The 21,685-nt window shown below is 40.7% G+C and overlaps 1 protein-coding gene across 1 annotated transcript in view; it reads left to right on the top strand.

The window, feature by feature from the left end:
- The first annotated feature begins 17,986 nt into the window (after positions 1–17,986).
- The window catches only part of LOC144704224 (transcription factor ILR3-like), a 5,612-nt gene continuing 1,913 nt past the window's right edge, over positions 17,987–21,685 (top strand). Inside the window, exons 1-3 of the mRNA XM_078576557.1 lie at positions 17,987–18,242; positions 21,318–21,377; positions 21,481–21,558. Of these exons, the coding sequence (XP_078432683.1) occupies positions 18,103–18,242; positions 21,318–21,377; positions 21,481–21,558 (278 nt within the window). The 5' untranslated portion in view covers positions 17,987–18,102. The remainder of the gene's footprint in view (positions 18,243–21,317; positions 21,378–21,480; positions 21,559–21,685) is intronic.

The following is a 21,685-nucleotide window of genomic DNA, read 5'->3' as shown; positions in this document are numbered from 1 at the left end:
CTCCGTCGTGCAAGTGTCGTTTCATGTATTGCCGGACTTAGTATGCCTTTGTGAAAATTCACATTGTCACTACGTTCCCTCTGCCCTCATGCATTGGATTGATCCACCTGGGTTTGAGAGATTCTTCACCATCACAACGATCAAGCCCGTTGATTCTATCTAAGTTCTCAAAAGGCGCCTATTCTGATCGGTGGTCTCCTTCTTCAATCGACCACCGGAAGATGGTCAGGATCCTACCCTGCAAACTTTCTTGAAGTAGCTGAGAGCCCTGACAGCCCAACTACAACCGGACTTGAATACGATCGGTCGACCATTTCTTAGCCGGAGCTCCTGGAACAATCAACTGTGATACTATGCTGAAGCCAGGTCATATTCTCTCTTCCCCTTCCCCATTATCTTCAGTTTTAGTTATCGCTTTCAGTGCCGGACACCTACTGCTCCGCTGCCTCGAGAGAATTTAAATGTGGATGTAGGAATAGCCACTCGTTCGCAATAGAGAGTTTTCTTTGTCAGTGTTCGGAACTGCTCATTCACGCTGGACGAGACTCGTCCCCCACCACGTCGACTCCTCAAGCCGAACATATGGGTCTTTTGGAATTTGATCGTGGCTTAACCTGTCACGTGGTGTCCAATTGATCTACGTCTTGGATCATCTGACAACCGTCATAAATCTCGTTCTTACTTCTCAAATGATATACAATACTCCCTGTCATCTTCATCGCATTTCGAATCCACCCATCTGAACATAACTCGACGTGTCAATTACGACCGTCGTGTTACATCAAAGACACTCAAGATAGGATAATTTTGATTCTTTTGATCTTAATATCAGATTAATTTGGATTACGGATATTCAAATCTAAATAATTTTAAAACAATGTTCTGAATTAAAGTTGGGAATTAATAATCAAGAAAGGGAATTTTGAAATTGGACTTGAAGATGGACGAATTTATTGATGAAATTTTATATTCAGGTTTTTATATATTGAATTGAGTTTTCAAACAATCAATTTCTAAATATAGGGAGAGAAAGTAGATGAATTAACCTAGAGAGAGATTTTATAAGAATTTGGGAGAAATGAATTAAAGGTGAAATTTGACCCTAATCTAAAGATTTAAGATGACGAGTTGGATGAAAATTAGTGTAGAACTAAGGATTAAAAGTCAGATCTTGAATCAAAATCAAAACACAATGCTAATTTCATTTTAAATAAACTTCTCAGGCATGTACATTTTGCCCATGCCTTGGCATTTTAGAATCATTCAAGAAGAAGTTCAAAAATAAAATTAATAACTTTCGATGATGAACCAAGATCTGTCAGCTTCCAAAGCATATCTATGCCCTTCCTAGTGAAATCCTTGGGGAGAGCTTTGAAAAGTGAATTTTGCCTTCTTCTTGACCTCTAATTAAAAATTCAACCATATGGATCGTAGAGGGTGAAAAGACAAATCTACCATATAAATTTAAGCTCAATCGAACGGCTAGATCTCAAGATATAGTAATTTTACTGACGATTAATCCTGGCCATTAGATCATTTTATCTTTCTTCCACACAACTAAAAAATGTCATTTTTTTATTGGCTTATGCCTTTTCCTCATTTTCTCCATCCTCGGATCGCATTTTGACGCATCTTTGTGCGCTTCCACAGTCCACAATCATTGCCAAAAGTAGATGCCCTTTCAATGGCTACGAACGTGCCACATCGTCCTATTTTAAAAAAAAATCATTAAAAGACAGATTTTTTTGTTAAAAAATTATTAAACACGGTTATTGATTGCTGCGTGCAATTTATGCATACGGCAGATTGATTGCCGCGTGTATAAAATACAATGAATGTTTTTTTTTTTCTGAAATAAATGCACGTGGTGTCAGTTGCTGTGTGCAATCAATGCACATGGCTAATCGACTACGGGTACAAGATATTCTTGCTTTATAAATGCATGCAAAGATTATTTCTCTGCGTGCATTTAATCCACGAAAAAGACAAATAAAAAAACATAACATACCTTTTTCCTCGCCGTCCGTCACACGTTGTTCTTTTCATAGTCCCTCATTAACTCATTACGGCATCGCACATTGCGATGCCATAATGAGCCGATGATTGCTTGTTTTTGGTGCTTCCAATCATTTGCCTGAATTTTCAGCAAATGACGTGGACACCTCAATTAAATAGAAAAAATTATATTTAAAATATTAGATTGATGCCGGACGTCGTCGAGGGCATCGCCCGATCGGTACCGAGGATGATGGCTCAGTACCTAGATAGTGGTGTCAGACACTGATGATGTCATCGTGTGACAGATAGATAAACCCTTCCGGGTATATGTGATGCAGGACAACTAGGGAAAAAGATGACTGTGGGGATACGTATGACAACGACGGGTGGAGGATGCAGGACGGGTTTGGATGGAGGGATAAAACAGACCGCATAATCCACACGATTGAATTCAAAACTTAAAACTGATGAAATAATGGTGGTGCAGCCCCGTTCCTCGTCGAGGGCGGGAATACTGTCTTCAACCACCGCGACGATGCCAAAGCACTGGATCCAATATTATGAATTCACGTCCACGGGAAATCTCACGAAAGAAAGAATTTGTGGAAGTTCCAAGAAAATCAAATCAAATCTGATGGTGGTGGAAGAATCCTCGCAGAACACTGGACGAAGAACACTCGACACCAAAGAGTTCAGGCGTACCTCAACACCGTAGTGCGTGATGAGGCTGCGAGAAATTTAGGTCGTGATGTGACTGGGCAATCCGGGCATTGTATGGCCCATTGGACGAAAATATCTGGGCGTTCCGGGCGTTGAACGGCCCTGGCATTGAGTTGACCGGGCTAAGCTAGACTGCTTGGTAACCAGGATGCTTAGGCGTGGCAGACGAGCAGTGATGTCATTGTCAGAGATTCAGGCGTAGGTGAATACCCGCATGCGTGAAGCGCGCATAGGGTGTGCGGAGCGCGTGCGGCTCGAAGCTTCGGACGGCATTGATGATGACCGATGTCGGTGGCACTGGCGTGCATGGGCGACGACGGGCACTAGCGGCCACGTGTGTGGCGAATGTTGGCGGCATGCACGGTGCAAGTGCGGGTGACCGTGTGCGCGGCGAGCGCTGGCGGCCGGCGCGCGGTGTGTGTGGGCGGTCGCGTGCGCGGCACGGGCTGGCAGCTGGCGCGCGGCGTGTGCGGCAGACGCGTGCGCGGCGTGGGCTGTTGCCCGGCGCGCGGCGTGCACTGGCGGCCAGGTGTGCATCAAGGGCTGACGGCCGGCGCGCGGTGTGCGCGGGCGACCACGTGCGCCGCAAGGGCTGGCGATCGGCGCACGGCGTGCGTGGGTGGGCGCATGCGTGGTGAGGGCTGGCGGTCGGCACACGGTGTCTTGGTACTGGCGGGAGAGAGAAAAGGAAAGAGAGAGAGAAGGAAAGGGAGAGAGAAAGGAGGGTGGGTGGTAACCAGCGGCGGCGACGAGGGCGGTGACGGCGGTGGTGATCGGAGGAGAAGGGGAGGCTAGGGCAAGTCTTCCAAGAAGAGTTAACAAAAACTCAATTTCTGAATTATGACTTGCCTAACTGTTTTTTGAAACATTGTCCTATACATATAGGCCTTGGAGGAAAGAGAAAGTACAGTTTAAAGAAATAAAATAAAGACGAGCGACGTGACGAATGATGTGGTTTCGCGTCACGTCAGGGGGCAGTTTTGGATCTGCCTTTGGCGACGTGTTAGGACGCGTGAAGGGGCGTGCGTGGGTGGAGACGTGCCTGATGCTGGCGTGTTGACTTGATCCGGTGACGTGCATGATGCTGGCGTGTTGACTTGGTCCGGTGACGATGACAACATGTCTTCAGTGGTCGTGTTGACTCTAGATGACGGTGGTGACGCGTCCGGTGTCGATGCGTTGACGTCGTTGTACGTGCAGGCCCCGACTTGGTGAGAATGGCAAACTTCGTGTTCCGAAGGGGGTCGCTGGTGACGATGACGGTGGCCTCTTGAACCTTGTCGGCGGCTCGACTGGCATAGTGCAAGAGTGGTCGGAGGATGAAGGAGGGGGAGACGAGGTGTAGGAAGGCGCCAAATGCTCGGTTGTCCCATGGCTCAATCCATTGGTTGGCAGGCTCAAGACGGTGCTCCGAATAGGACTGCGTGGATGGATGATGGCCCTGAGAGGCAAGTGAGTACACCCCCCTCTCCCCCACGTAGAGCGGTCACACATCCTGTTGGATTCTTGAGGCCTAGATCTGGATAAGCAAATGAAAACGATTCACAACAGAAGACATAAACGAATCAAACATCATTCTTAAAACCATTAAAACGAGTACATTTACACTGATCACCTCAGTGATTTCTTGGATTCCGAAGTGAGACGAGTCGAGCTGCTCACGTGTGCAGCCTCTATATGTATCCACGTGATCCTCAGCACGTCAAATCTCCTCCTTCTTATTGACAAGCCCCGTTCAATGTCCGGTATCGTCATTACATCATCCTGATCGTATCGGGGATGGAGAGAGGGTGTGGGGAGAAGGGAGAAGAAAGGGAAAGGCCCTTGAACAATTCTGGCCTGGGTGAATTTTGTTAGGGCCTTCCACTATTTATACTAAGTGGGTATTTTTCATAAAAACCCCCAAAACTTAAGTATATCTTCTGACGTCCAAAAGACCATTACGTGTGACCCTCTAGGCCAATGTATCAGTCTAGTTAACAACTCTAGTGGCCCAATAACCTTTATTGGCCTTCATAATCAATTAACTATATCATCCTTTGTATCAACCTAATCGATAGGTCGAGTATCCGACACGTGGGGTGCCAAGCTACACCTCGTGTCCTAGAAGATACAAAGGAGTGTGTATCGACTCACTCATGGAACCTCTTCGTCATCAGTTACCGTGTATGTATAATCCCTCATCCACTTGATGCTCCTTAGACGACTTAGGGTATGGTCAAGTGTCAAACCCTAATCAATCATCCGAGGTAGCACTGATGCATTTTGAAATCATCGAAGAGTGCTTCTCTGATATTTCACTGCCTTGGCCAATGGCTTCATCGCATCGTCTTCCTTGATCTGTCACCTCTTATACCGAGGGTGGATGATCCCATCTTGACCACTCATGATGTACCCGAATATGAATTAACTTATATATGAAATAAAAAGTTGGAAATGATCCCATCTTGACCACTCATGATGTCAACTATTTTGAAGTCGCGAGTGAGCGGGAGCGGTTATGAAATAAAAATTAATTATATATAATTCTACATGTTACCAACAATTGAGCTATTAAACATATAACATATAATAGTTGACCGTAATGTTGGAATCCCATGATTAGAGACTCGTTGGCCATAGCCAAAGTACAACCGTCCATCCACAAGATGTCTTTGGTGTCTCAGGTCTAAGGTTCACTTACACAACCATGACGTAAATCAACCTGATTGACAGTTAGGTATAATACCATTTAGGGATTCATACGGATCAATTCAGTGAACTCTTTCTACTAAATAGTACCCACTATCTATCCTTAGTGTCTCCATACTAATGGCACCAAGAATTCACTATTCGAGATAAGGGTCGTGACACTGGCCACTCTTGTCAGAAGTAACGATGGTCACCAGACCACGAGCAGAGTGTTGAACGAAATCGTAAACACCCATGGGATCACGCTGAGCAAGAGCTGATGGGAGTTCAAGGACCACCGTGTAGGCCAGGATCTGACCGTCGCGGTAATGGTCGATCGAAGCCGGTGTTGATAGCTGAGCTCCCTAGATGGGTTGAGATCGCCGTTCCCGCTTGTTGTAGAAGAGTCGTAATGCAAGCTCATGGCAAGTGTCCAATTTTCCCCTCGGAGTTCCTGCAAATGGCTGAGCGATGCAGAAGTTGTCGCACCGAGTTGATTAACTGGCCGTTGGGGGTCACGGGCTCTGAATCTAAGCGACAAGCAACAGCTGTCCTGAGTAGTTGCTGTGCACAGATTTGGGTGGATCTTGGAGTGGCTCCGATGCAAATTTGGGGGGGGGGAGAAGGAGGACGGTGATGCCGTGCTTGATTGGCTGGCGTTGCTTGCCTCCCTGCTTTCTTCTTCCCTCTTGTTTCATTCCCGTCTTCTTTCCTGGTTCTCATCAACAATCTTGGCCATGAATTGGTGAGCTGGTGTGTACTTCCCCTGAGGAATGGGAGAAAATGCCGGGGAAGGAAAATCTCGATTAAGGGAGGGTATTCACCTTCCCTTCTCGTTGCCTCCTTCCTTCCAACCCCCACGCTCCTTCTGCACCTTCATTCTCCCCCTTCTCCCTCTTTCTTTCTTTCTGTCGAAGGGGTGAGACCTGTTCCCTTAACGAAATTCAACACAATTCAAGAAAACAAGTCTGTCTTTCTCCTAGGGCGCCCCTCTTCCTTTTGTAAGGGGAGGTTAATTGGGCCCCAGGAGGACAACAAGAGGGGGGGGGGTGTTGGCCCATAAAGGGGGCCCTTAAACAACCCCCCCCCCCCCCCCCCCATAACAAAAAAAAGAAGAAAAACAAAGCATAAAAAGAGAGAGGGGAAATAAGGGAGGGGAGTCCAAAATGATTAAGGAACCCCTCCCACATGACGACGAAGACACACATGCAGACGACAGACGCTTCATGATGTGACGAAAAAGAACTCGACGAGTGCAAAAACATGAGACGTAACTAACAAAGAAAACAAGAAATCAAAACACGATAAACGAGCATAATTCACCTGGCAGTCAACGACGATGGCGTGTGGCGCGGATGACATCTTTGATGGGTCAAGATGGCGTGCGCCATCATAGATAAATCATAAAAATAAATTATTTTATTTCTAAAGTCATTTCTTGGGTAAATAATGGTAAAAAAATTATCAAAAATATGAAAAAGTTCCAGAAAAATTAGTAAAATCATTACCAACATTTAGCCAAGTATTTGAGGCTTTATAAAAAATGTTTCTTCAATGAAATGAGGTTAAATACCATGTAAAAAATACTAAAAAATAAAGTAACAATCATAAAATCAGAGTGAAAGTCATTTATGTCCATTTATGTATGATAACATTCAAATATGGCCAATAAAATACACACACACACACACATATATATATATATATATATATATATATATATATATATATATATATATATATAATGTTATACATTAATTTAACATTAATATTTGCAAGTTATCTAGTCGTTCAAGAAAGAAGTAAAATTTAAGTAGAAAACTAGAAATCTAATCCAATATGAATGGGGATTTGACTTTAAAAGTAGATATAGCCTTCCGCCCAACTAGGCGAAATGGTTTTTTATCTAACTAACCAGACTATTGGATCTCTAGCTATCACAGATTAATCTGGAATAATATAAAAACTATGGACCACTTATCAGCTCTCCATATGGACTCCAGCCATATTAGATTCTTCAATCTCAGAGGTCCATAGACGAAGAAGGGCATGGATGGAGATATTCCCTCTGTCCATAGACTGAGTAAAAAATACATATATTATTTAATCATTGAGATGATGATTGTGTCTTGTATATTTCAAGATGCTATGTGTATAGGTAATGAAAGACAATATATTAATTTTTTTTTGGTGTATGTAATGTGCCAGTTCAAAATCTATAAAGACACCATATTAGAGAAAATACAAACATGCCACTTATTAAGATATAAGTCACGCACCTGGCTGCATCAAATATGATAATATTCCACGTGATGCAAAGGGGGTCGGTCTGATAAACAAGAACTTTGGTTAAAAAAATGCCATTTTTAAAGGTTTTAATTTAAGCAACTATATTTATTAAAATTGTCCTCATTACTTCTTCATGAAAGGAATAATAACACATGGTGATGGTGTTAGATGTGCTATGTAAGGGTAAAAGGGATACACATATTGGATCTGATTATAGGTTAAAGATGAATCAAGAAAAAATAACTTTGTGCTCAGGACTGGAAGAAGTACCAACAATTTTTCTCCTCAAAGACCTTGACTTTCTCAAGTTTGGAATCTCAACATGCATCACTTTCAGAGAGTCCTAAATTATGATTATTATTTCTTCATGCATTATTTCATTTTTAGTTGTTACTTTCTGGCAAGCACATGTCTTTACGACTCGAACATATGTCTGCACAAACAACTAAACGTGAAGAAAAGAAACAGGGAAGAAGCAAAAATAAAAAAGAAAACAAATGTTATTGAGAAAAGAGGAAAATACAAATCGTAGATAATTCAACTAGAAAGAAAGTCTGCTTCGCGGCTTTAAAGATATATGTAAGAGATGGTCAGTATCTACATGAACATATTATATTTTTATTTTCTTTTTTCAAATTAGAGACCAGTAATATATTCATATGGGATCAAGAAACAAGGTATTTTATTGTTAGATATTATATTTTTAAAACTCAAAACCATCTCATATGAGAGTTTTATAATGTCATAGATATCATAATTCCACGCAACATGACAACTCGTTTGGCACTCATCTAATGAATTAAAGTTCTAATAAATTTTGCTAATATTTACTTTAACCCATAAATGCGTTTCATCTATATATAATGGTTGTGTCAATGGTAACAATAAGTTTTACAAAATCAAAATTTAACGTGGAATACTCATCTTAGCTAGAAGGTGTGTAGAAAAGGAGTAGAGAATTTGTGATGACCTACTTCATAAATATTCAATCAGTTCACATAGCTAACTCCAAATACAAACTTCAATGATGGAGAAAGTGATCACCCGATGATATAAAAAGGAAATTTATTTTATTTTGAAAAATTTCTAACAGGTTATAATCAACTTTATTTTAAATTTCTAAAGGCAATAAATATCTTTCTTTTATAAAGATATCATGTAAAATAAACAAATAAAATTGATATGTATAGATCACTTTGAGAATTAGTTTTCATTAAACTAAGCATAATAAATTCATCATGCCAGCCAGTGAACATAATTTCCTCAACTTAATTATCATTAACATACATTTAACTTTTTGAACTTTTATATTCTATTTCACAAACCTGGGGTCTACCTTACAAAACTATGTAATACTTATATTTAAATACAAATGTTTCGTGATGATTTCAAATGTTTGATATTTTCCAATCTTCTTGAGAAAATCATCATTACTCATAAAATATATTTAATTTTCAAGCATGATTACACAAAGTTAAAACAATTCAGGATATTGTATCATTTTTCTATATGAAAACCATATTTAAAAATTCAGGATTGGTAATTCATTAATTGAATTATAATTAAAAATTTTATAAGAAAATAATCTTGGAATAGGAATACGAGTTACATGATAACATATATGTGGTTTTTTAAACTTCTTCTACAAGAACAACATTCTGCACATTCAATTCTCCTTTAACTTCATCATCCAAAAAAATCATAAAAGGAAAGATGGTTCTTTGGATTGTATTAACCTAGGGAAGGTGCATGTGATTTATCATGAGAAGGCTCATATGAATAATAAAAATTCTGATTTTAGGTTTTTCTCCATTGCAGAAAGTGTTGCTTCCATTTTCTTCCATGAGGTTGGAAGTTGATGTAGCTCAGAAGCCCATTTTTTGAGGCCCATTAGCAAGTTGTGGCTCAAGAAGGAGATTCTTCTAGAACTGACAGGATCTGCAAAAATATACCTAGAGCCCCTCAAAATCCTTCGATAGGATTTTCCCTGACAAGATCTTCTGACATGATTATCTCTGACAGGATTTTGTCCGACAAGATCTTCTGACAGAATCCTCTGCCAGATTCTTCTTCTGCTAGGATCTTTGCTCTTACTTCTCAGATCTGCATATCTTCTGTTTTGTCCCATCATGATCTTCTTGAGCCACACAAATATCTCCTGACAGCTTCTACAGGCCCCATAATCTGTAGGATATCTCTGCTCAGGCCTGTCAGGCTGCTTATCCTCTGTTTTAGCTTGTCAGATTTGTTTTTCTCAATGCTTTGACTTGTCTTGTCATGGGTACAGTCATTATGGACGACCCTGCACTTCTTGTGGCCTATTTAAGGCCCCCATGTACCCCTAAATGAGGGATAATGAAATCTATTGTCTTGTTGAAACTGTTGTTTCTCCCGTCTGAGTGTTCTCTTTGTTGGAGAGTGCTTGTGTGCTTGTGGATTCAAGTACAACCCCTTGTGGACTCAAGGTTTGGAGATGCTAGTTCTGTGGATTTAGGACTTAGCTCCTTCAAGTAGAGCAAGGCTTGTGGACTCAAGTCGTGTTCCTACATCGTTCATGTACTAAGGCTGCGTCAGAAGTGGGAGTGAAATAGTCTTTACAGAAAAAATAAGCCTAGATTCACACCAAATTTTTTTCTCCTGTGATTTCCCCTAGTTCTCAATTAGCATTGACCAGAAAATGGTCAGTAAAAAGTACATTAACCTCTCCCATATCTTGGTATCCTCCATCTTCGTATCCACATCTAAATCAACCACTTTAGAAGAATTATGTAATTGATTATCAGAATAGGCTTATCCTCATAAATTTTTGTGGGAAAAGTATTGGTTTCTTCCATGACACAAATTTTAAGAAGAAGCATGAAACTCAAAATGTGCATCAATAGAACCAAAATATTATCGCGGGATCTGTAGCGAGTATTTATCCATAACTACTTTAATACTATTCAAAGATGGGTAAATAACCAAAGGTTTCAATAAATAAATATACTCATTAATTTCTCCTCTAAGGAATTATGCATTAAAACATATTCAAATGAATAAAAAATAGATTCACAACCTCAATGGCAGCTGCTTCCCAGCGATGGACCAGTTGATAAACCAGAAATGGAGAAAGATATGCTGTATAGAGTAAAATTATAAATAGCAAGAAATTTTTTTTGTTCAAATATATTTTCACATTATATGTTTATATATTAATTTAAAAATAAAATAACTATTAATAATATGAAAATAACATCAAGCTATTTGAAATTAAACTCTTTAAATAAATATTTATTAAATTCAATGGGAATGTCTTGATTTAAATTAGTTTTAAAAAACAGGGATATTCTAAGAATGAATAAAAAAAAAAATAACTAAAACATAACAATTATCTTTTCATTAGGTTCACACCGTTCAATTTAGAATATGAGTTCAGTTAACATGACTAATCTGATACATGCTGATCCATTTAAAAAAGGGGCTTGAACTTAGTGTTGTTCAAAACAAATATTTTTATGACATATTACTTGGGAAAATTGTTTCAGATGGCATGATCAGCCACTACATGTGGCTTTAGCCGGTAGTAGTTGGCAATAGTAATGCACACCACCTTAAAAAGGATGTAACCAACTGTACGGATACAAAGTAGGCATCATTCTTGAGCATATGCCTCTAAGAAAACTTTGTAGGATGTGTTCGCATACTTGGACTCGGGATAGGAATATGAGTTCATCGTGTCGACACTACACACATCGTGGGTGGGGATGTCCATCCCTGATCTTTGAAGAAAATGCCCATATGGTACTCATGCTTGCTGTGTGCATGCACAATGGATCAGGCAGGCTGTGCATGCATACCACATGGGCTGCATGTTACATGAGCCTCACAGGCTGTGTACGCAAGCCGCCACTACTTCCGTCACAGTCTGTGGGTACTTCCCACGCAAGGATGGGGCCATATCCCACAAGGAGACTAACGCAAGGTGCATAGAGCGTCAAGGTGGTTGTCGGTACGGAGAGTGTCGTTGTGGTACTTGGGGTGCCAAGTACGACTGCGCCAATGTGGACTATAGTAGTGCATGTGTCAGCATGTGTATTGGAGGCACGTGAAGTGTCAAGGCTAGGCTCCAACACAAGGGTGCTGCAGGTAAACGTTGAGGTATGTGGTACGATCAACATGCAGATGTGTTGAGGGCCATGGCCCACGGGCGCGTGCTTCCCATGCTGAGACATGCTTGTAGCAGCGGTGCCCATAGTCAGGCGCGTGGGCTTGTGGGCCTCAAGGCATTCGAGAACCACCACTTGGCGGCGTGAGCTGTGCCCCATCTCCATATTTTTTATTCGCTTTGTGGCCCATGTAATGGCTAGGACCTCCTATGTAGTTCTATTCATTATAACAAAGTGCCCTGATATTCTAATGAGGGCCTAGTTGTTCTTCTCTCCTTAACCCCCAAGAAATCATAAGCATTCCAAAGAGACTTCTGCTGTACAAATGAAGGATGCTCAACGTTCCTGCCCAAGCATTGCGGAATGCACACATTCAATCCAAGCATTATTATTAGCTTCGGATTTGGCCACGTGACACCTAGCTATAGATTTATAGTTTGAACACAGTTTGTGGTGTTTTCACATATCTTCTATCTTCTAGAATACTTATCTAGAGAAAAGAATTGAAAATAGAATTAAATCTGCTTTTTATTGACAAAATTTTCAAAATTAAACCCTATCTCCTAAAATATCACAGAGAAATGATTCATGAAAAAAATCTGTTGCATAATGCTTTCGAAAATGACTGGGGTACAGCAGGGTAGAAAATGACAGGGGTGCCCTCACTCTCCATTGCCTTTGGATTTAATTCAAAGAATTTGGAGGATCAGGATTACTTGCTTTCCAGCCGTGAGCCATGTTGCTATGATCCCTGATAACAACTTAAAATTGGTCTTTACTTCAAGTAATTAGGCCAATTATATGCTTTTAAAGAGTTTAAAATAGGGTTATTATCATATATTTTCATGTTAATTAAAATTTCCAAGTAATTTCTGGTTTCCCCATAATTTCTGTTAATTTATGAACTTTATGGAATTTATTAAATATTGGAACAATTATATTTAAAGGAAAATGGCATGTTTAAAAATTAATTTTAATGGTAATTAATGTGGGGATGAATTACAGAATTTTCTAGGATTTTATCACTTTTTTGGGAATTTATTTGAGAAATAAATGAAATTTTGAATAGAAAAAGTATATATGTATAAGGAAAAATAGTAGTTTTAAAGCAATTTCTAAAGTCAAAAGGATTTTTCTGAAATTATGTTTGCAAATATGCCTTTAAAACAGTTCTCAGTTGTGCGTTGCAGGCGTAAAATTCAAATAAAAATAATTCTAGGGTTTTATTGAATTAATCAGAATATTTCTACGATTTTTCTATAGTTTTTAAGGAAATACGGAGGTTAGAAAAAGTGGAGGGGTCTATACATAAATAATTTTGGCGGCATCAATTCGAGTGCATGTATTAATCAGGGACTTTTGCGCAAATTTCCAAGGCCTGAATCTTGCGGGGACATGTAGCGCGATCTTGTCCGTCGGAAACAAATCCGACGGATTGAATACATGAGAAGAAATCTCTCTCCTTGGCGGTAAGCGCACTACCCGTGCCACTTTTACAAAGCGCGTGCACAGGGGGGTGACATGGAAAACTCAGATTGGGAGGCGCTAGTAGCAACACAAGTGTAAATGTGTTTCAAATTTATTGCATGTGTTTTTTCTCTTCTCTTATTTCTAGCAGGGGGTACGTGGCGCACCAAGAGAGGAGGTGCCAAAGGAATTTTAAAATGCTCCAGCCAATCAATGATCGACAAACGATTGCGTGTATAAAAAAATTAAATTAAATAAATGAAAATTGATCTAACATCTCAGATTGTTCAATTTTCATTTATTAATAACTTTTGATCCTGAAGTCAGATTGAGGCCGCATTTTTATGGATTTTCTCATCTAGACCTCCTCTTTCTATATGTATGGTTGGATCATTCAGGTCAATTCTATATTGATGGATAAATTTGATTACTTATTGGGGGTAAAATGGTAACTTTAACCATTTAACCTAAGTATAAAAGCTGAAATTTGAGATGAAGAGGTCATTCTGGAAGGGGATCTTTCACAGCTACAAGACAGAGAGGAGGACCAGCCTGGATCAACTGTATTTGGTACTTTTTTACTGCATCATATTTTATTTCCAGTGTGATGTGGATTGTGTTAGTGAAATCTTGATTATTCTTTTTGATCTTGGTCTGAATCTCTAAATTGCTAAACTTGAGCAGAATGTAAGTCCTTACTAAGATTAAGAGCAGTGAACATTTACACTTGTGTTGGACATGTGCATAATAGTAGCTCTTTTGATCAGTTAAGCTAACTTATGCACATCTGTCAGTTGTATGGGAGAATTTTTATTACTCTGGGAACTGGAGACCAAAAGAGCTACTATTAAGCACCAATAATATCTCTCTCTTTTTAGTCATAAAAGTTATTTAGAGTTAGAAGAGAAAAGAAAAACATAAGAGCAAAGATTAACATCTATGTTTATTTCAAATTGTACGGAGGGAAGATAAAGTCTGAATGTTTATTTAATTTCTTGAAGAATGTTTCATCATTGATTAACATCATTTATTCTGAATCTAATAGTTTCTAGAATACTCATGGCATTGAGAATGATTTGGACATGTGCATTTATTATGTGAAATTAATGACGTTTAAAAGTAGGTATCAGGAATCTCTTGATAATATTTAAGGACATGTACTTAAATCAGAATGGAACTCTAGATGGTGCATGACAAATTTTTTTACCGAGATGAGCATTCCCATAGGTTAGTATAGTAGTAGTCATGCTGACATGATAAAAATGAAAAATGCATTGATATGATTGGAATGTAAATTTTTTATTATAAATTTTATGATTATTGGAAACACTAAAGATAAATATCTTTAGACGTTTTTCAACCCCATTTTTATCAATAATTTTTTTCTTTGTAATCAACACCTGAACATCTAAGATTTCATTTTTCATTGTTAGTTTTAGTGGCTAAGTAATAAATTAAGACAGTAGGTGAATTAGGTTCCCTAGCTATTTAGTTTTTTCATTTTTAATTAACCAAGGATTTTTCTACCTCGGAAATGAGGTAGAGGAAATGGGATACACAATATTTTTCTAGACAACTTAGGCTAATCCTTTATGCTGTTCAAAGGTATCCATTCCGAGGTGATGATGTGCTTTAGACATGTTTATGTGAATACCCCCAACCAAATCACTCGGAAATAAGGCATAAAAAGGATGAAAAAAAGGAAAATGTCAACAAAGCTTTGTTGTCCTCAACCCCCAAAGTCTTTCAGGGAATGACGTTGGTTGACCTACTTCAACTTGGCCGCCAAATCTTCCTTACGCCCCCCGTAGTTTTAACCTCATTGACCACTAGCAAGAAAAATATATTTCTGAACAATATGTATTTTTTCCGAGCATATAATCACTCAAAGTAGTATTCAAAACAATGCCTAATTTCATATATTTCAGTAGGAATATTCTTAGATAAAAATTTGATTGCATCAGAGATAAAATTTTCAAAAGTAATTATGACTTTCCTAGAGAAATACCTCCCTATTTGTGGTTCTTCTTTCCTCGATTCCTCTTCTCCTCAAAATTTCTCTTTGGATGAAATTTTGTTAATTTATGTTTGACCTTTGGTGCTTAAAACTGAAATATCTTCTTCATTCCTACATATAATGAGATGATTCCACCTGGAACGTTTTTGTAACCTGATTACAAACGATTGTTATCATAGACAAATATTCCCAATAAAATAAAATAAATCTCTATAGGTCAATCTTTCAATGTCTTGGTCAACCATCTGATTTCTCCACGTTCAAGTTCAAGGCCCTGTTACACTTTCAAAACTCAACCAAAAGATACAATTTCCAAGTAATATGTATTTTTATGGATGTTAGAAACTATTCATAAGTTGAAAACATCTCAAAATAAATATACAATTATTTTAAAGATGTTAAACTTATCACCAAGTCAATGATGTTAGAATCTATTCCATCTGGCGTTCTTTCATTTGAATCTTGAATTACCCTACACCAAAAACCATGATTCCAAGTTCTACATACTCAGATTGTGATGGATATTATGTGGCCGTCAAGCCAATCACACTACCATGTATATTTAAGTCCATTGAATAAAATTATTTACGTTCATTATTATTCCGTGTGATGATTATAATGAAGTCCATGAATACATGCAATGACTTAGTGAATTATGATGAGATCATAATACATTGATCACTAGTCTTTGAACATGTATTCTAAATATTCCGATTCGATGGATAGTCTAGACGAACATCGAATTATCCAGATAGAATAGCACTAGCTGATCCTACTTATATGATAGCTATGGCTGATCTTGTGGCTATTAGTGTGGCGACACTAAGGACAGATAGTGGGTGCTCTTTCGAGAAAGAGTTCACTGAATTGATACGTTCAAATCCCTGAATGGTATTATACCTAAACGTCAATTAGGTTGATTCAAGTCACGGTTGTATAAGTGATCCACTGACTTGAGACACCAAGGACATCTCGTGAGTGGATGACTACATTTTGACTATGACTTTCGTGCCTCTAATCATGGGATTCAAATAAGTTATAAATCGAATGTAGTAATAAGCTTACGGAGATGATTGAGTGGTCAAGATCGGATTATCCGCCCTCGGTATAAGAGGAGATTGACTCAAGGAAGACGATGTAGAAAAATCCCTAGCCAGGGTAGTGAGGATATTGGAGAAGGCGTTCTCCAATGATCCCCGTTACACATCAGTACTACTCGAATGACGGATTAGGGTTTGACGATAAACCATACTCTAAGTCGTTCGAGTGTCTCGTGCAGATGATGGCTTATACATATATTGCACTAAATATATGTAAGAGGAGAAACAAAAGATAGATGACAAATGAGAGAGATAGGAAGAGATAAAAGAGAGAGGAGAAACTAGAGAAAGAGGACAGACGAGAGAGATAGGAGGAGGAGAGAGAAGAGAGAGTGGAGAAACTAGAGGAGGACAAATGAGAGAGATAGGAGGAGGAGAGAGAAGAGAGTGGAGAAACTAAAGAAAGAGGACAAATGAGAGAGAATGAGAGATCGGAGAATGAGAGAGAAGATAGAGAGTGATGAGAGAGAGACCGAGGAAGAGTGATGAGAGAGGGGAGGAGAGAGAGGAGAAAGGACTAATGAGAGAGTGGATAAGTCAGACAGGTAGGAAGAGAGAGAAATGATACATCTGAGAGAGATGACAAAAGAGAGATAGGGCGAGGAGAAAGGAGATGATAAATGAGAGTGAGGGGAGCTAGAGAGAAATAGAGATAGAGAGTGATGAGAGAGAGAGATAGAGGAAGAGTGATGAGAGAGAGATGAGAGAGGTGAGGAGAGAGAGGAGAGAGAAGAGACAGAGGAGAGAGAGGAGAGGGAGGGGGGGAGAGAGAGATAAGAGAGGGGAGGAGAGAGATGAGAGAGGGGAGGGGAGAGAGATAAGAGAGGGGAGGAGAGAGATGAGAGAGGAAAGGAGAGAGAGATAAGAGAGGGGAGGAGAGAGAGGAGGAAGGGAGAGAGAGAGAGATGAGAGAGGGGAGGAGAGAGAGATGAGAGAGGAGAGGAGAGAGAGATGAGAGAGGAGAGGAGAGAGAGATGAGAGAGGAGAGGAGAGAGAGGGGAGGAGAGAGGAGAGAGAGATGAGAGAGGAGAGGAGAGAGAGGAGAGAGAGATGAGAGAGGAGAGGAGAGAGAGGAGAGAGAGGAGAGAGAGGAGAGAGAGGAGAGAGAGGAGAGAGAGGAGAGAGAGGAGAGAGAGGAGAGAGAGGAGAGAGAGGAGAGAGAGGAGAGAGAGGAGAGAGAGGAGAGGAGAGAGAGGAGAGAGAGGAGAGAGAGGAGAGAGAGGAGAGAGAGGAGAGAGAGGAGAGAGAGGAGATGAGAGGAGAGGAGAGGAGAGAAAGGAGAAGAGAAGAGACAGAGAGGAAGACGGACAGAGAGAGAGAGACCTGCCCCCCACCACGTAAACAAACCAATATAATACGTGGTGCTCTCCAAGGCCACGACCCACCTCCCCACACAAGGGCAAATCCACAAATAAACCCTCTCCCCGGGTTCGAACTCCAAATCAATCAAGCATCATTCAATGGGAGGAAGATCCAACTACGATCACCGCCGGTGAACTTAACCCACCTTTCACCGCCCTGAAATAACCCAAAGTTTATATGCACATATAAACTTTCTATTAATCAGCTTCATGAGCACCACACGCTTCCTTTTCAACCGCTTTCTCCTTCCTCATCAAGAATCAACAATCAGGGTAAGGAAAGGCTAGGGCTGTCGCCGGAGACTGCTCGGCGATTCCTCGTGGCGGGATCGGGGATGGGCACGGCGGATAATCCGGGTTGGTTGTTTGATTGTCACTTGATTGAAGACATCCCCGCCGAAGGTGGAGAATTTGTGGACTCGGGAGGGGGTTTCTTCTGGCCTGCGCAAGGGTTCAACGGGGGATCCAATGCTAGGTACTTAGAACTGGACATGGGTTTCAATTTTCGTCTGGTTTGGTCTTCTGTATCTGTTGTTTTGTCTGTAAAATAAGGTTTTTAACGTGATTTTCGCCGGAGATATGGCTGGAGAACGATCAGGCGGTTTTGGGCTGCAGAATTGCCTACTGGGTCGTCATGGAAAAGGGAAAATCGTCGATCTTTCTTGCATTACTTCCAAATAAGTTGTCGAAGTATCATTTTTATAGCTTTTTGTCTTGTGGGTAAACCGGTTTTGTTGACTGCATTACCATATCTTTGCGACATAAGCGTCGATCAAGAATTCTCCAATCGATACCGTACAAGTTTTCTTCTTTTTCTAAATCTCTTACGTTTTCTGGATGGCGACATTTCAGTTGGTTTCTTCGAGTCCCAATTTTCATCTCTTCTAGTAACGGATAAACAGTACAAGTAGGGCGAGGTTTTAGAAAAAAGATGGTGGTGTATCGTGGATCCTTGTGCTCAAGCTTGATGAGTTTGGTGATTCATCTTTGCAAGTATCATGGCAATGCTGTGCTTGACTGATGCGGATCGTATTTTGGACAATTTTATCTTCATGGTTTTTATTAGACAGCAGCGACCCATACAATATGTTTTGAATGACAAATACTTCATCTTGCAGGATTCAATTTATTATTTTGTTATTTGCCCTCTTTTGTAGAACGAATTCCACGCCTTCCTATGTGAAGGCATCATAAAAGATATTGGTGTTCCTTTCGTCTATTTCCATCCATTTATGATCTACCATCTCGTTGGTATGCCTGTTTCCTTGCATCTGAACTCTAGAAAAAATCTTAGTTGCAGATCATGGCAGGCAGAAACCTTTGAAGTCATCTCCGATTGTGGTAAACTGCTCCTGAGGATTAATGAATGAGCCTTTCTGGAAGCATTGTGCCTAGAACCTACGACAAAGGCTTCATGTGGAATGTTAGCTTTGACAATGCATACGACTCCCTAAACTGGGACTTTCTGTGGGTCTCAATGATAAAGAGAGACTTCCCAATAGAGTGGGTGAAATGGGGTTTGAGATGCGTGACTTTCCACTCTTTTTTGGTGCTAGTGAACGGCAATCCAGAATGCAGTTTGATCCATCTCCAAAGGGGACGCAGACAGGGTTGGCCCTTGGCGCCATTGCATTTGTCCTGGAAGTAGACGCTTTGGCTACCTGTACTGCTAATGTTTGCGCTCGTGGCATGCTGAACATTCCACTCCTTCAATATGCAGATGACACCACTTTCTTCATGAAAGATTCAGGGGAGGAAGCTCGCAAGCTGTCAAGGCTCGTAGATGTTGTCACTGATTTCTCGAGTCTGCAGATCAATCGTTGCAAATCTGCGTTTGTGGGGTTTGGCCTTTCGCAGAAAAAAGAGGTTCAGTGTTCGGAGGCTTGTGGGACAACCGTTGGGGCACGTCCTATGCGATATCTGGGATTGTCCTTGACAATGAGGAGGAGGATGTGGATCAAGGAAAGGGCACCAGTGATCAAGGTGGAGAAGCAATTAGAGGGCTGCCAAAGTCGAGTCTTATAAAGAGCTGGCTGACTGGTATTGTTGAGATCGCTGCTCTCCACAGTACTGATGTTCTATCCATCTGTTGTCAAGATGCCTAAAGGGGTCGGACAGCACCTAGAATCCTTAATGAGGCACATCTTGTGGCAAGGCCCTGGACTAGGGTGTAGTGGTGGACCGGCTGTGGTATTGTGGGAGGTGGTTTACCGTCCGATGGGAAAGGAGGGTTAGGAGTTCTGCATCTACAAGACATGAATACGCAATGCTGGTAAAATGGGGGGTCAGATCATGAGGTTGGGGGAGGACTTGGTCATGAAGGTTTTGAGAGATGGTTACAGTCTGGAGTTGAGCTGGGAGGAGTGGTTGAACCCAATCAGAGGGACACCCACTTTTTGGCAAGGATGGAGATAAATCTTCTAAATAATTCAGCAGCTTTTTATACCCCATTTGGGGGATGGCGCTAGGTTCCACTATTAAACTGACGATTGGTTGGCCAGAGGCAGGGTGAGGAAGGCTTTTCCTTGACTCTTTGCGTTAGCAAGGAGCCCCCAAGCCCTGGTGCAAGATTGTTGGGATGCCGCATGGAACCCAATTGTCAAGGGCGCTCTGTGGTATCAAGGTATGGAGGATTTCCTACAAATGCAACAAGCTATCTCACATCTGAGACCACAAACGTAACACGAGACGGCTGGACAGGGAACAGCGGGTCATTTTCAGTTCGAGAGGCATACAAAATGATCAGGGGAGATATGACAGAGGAAGACCGCATTATTACTACTTCGTCGGTTATTGAAGCAGGTCCCATTAAAAATTAGGATCTTTGGATGGGTGCTCCTTAGAAGATGACTGATGACAAGAGTCTTACGTAATTGCACACTACTGGACACAATGGTAGTGTGCAATAGGCGATGAAGACTGCTCACACCTGTTCTTTGAATGTCCATTCGCCCGTGCGGTGTGGAGATCACAACATTTCATTGGGGAGAATGTGACCTCCAATGAGGCACTTTGGTGCTCACTCTTGGGAGGCACGTGCGGTGGATGGTCTGGGTGGGAAGACTACTCAGGGTACTTTGGGCAATATGGCTGCACCGGGATGATATTGTGTTTAAGGGAAAGATTGTGGAGGGTTGTGGCTCCTAATGGGCAGAGGAGGGGTGAAGGTCGATTAAGGGACCATGATGATCGGTCATGTAATGACCATGATCATATATCAATATACCTGGGTTGATCACCATTTTTGGGTGATCTTCCCTCCAATTCTTTAAAAAAAATCTACATCAAAGTGATCATAAATACAGAAAGTTGCTGAATGTTAGCATACAGACTTGATCTTGTTGCTTGTTTGGCACCCCACACCTTTTCTCTTGTCTCTCGCTTCCTTTGAGAAGTTTTTGATAGAATTCCTCTAAGCTCTTTGGTCAAAATTAACACACTCCCTCTTAATTTAATGTATTGTCGTCAATTTTTTTGTGCACTTTCTTGTACACATTTATTTGCAGCTAAATTATCTGCTACGTTGGTTCTCTTGTTTCTTCTCCTACAGTATTGGGTTTGATGGCTCCCTTGATTCTGATGGCTCAAAAGAAGGCCCTATCCGGAAGAGGTGGATTTCTTTTTATCTTTTATGATATATTTTTATTGGTTTGGTGGGCCTTGGTGGCCTCTCGTGGGTCTTTTCTCTCCATGATATGGGATGATGTTACCAGGGCAAGGCCAGAGTCCACTAGCATGCCGAGTTCTAAAGCCTGCAGGGAGAAAATGAGGCGAGATAAGCTGAATGATAGGTACATTGTACTTGCCCTCTTTCTGACATTGTTATCATCATATCCAATTTTATCTCCTACATCATTATTGTCATCATCTCCAGCGCTGTACTTAGGGCTGAACGCTTGTCAACGTCATTGAATATTT

The sequence above is a fragment of the Wolffia australiana genome, chromosome 6 (assembly GCF_029677425.1).
Source record: "Wolffia australiana isolate 7733 chromosome 6, ASM2967742v1".
NCBI lineage: Eukaryota > Viridiplantae > Streptophyta > Magnoliopsida > Alismatales > Araceae > Wolffia > Wolffia australiana.
The sequence above is the reverse complement of the archived record's forward strand: the minus strand, read 5'-3'. Positions and strand labels throughout refer to the sequence as shown.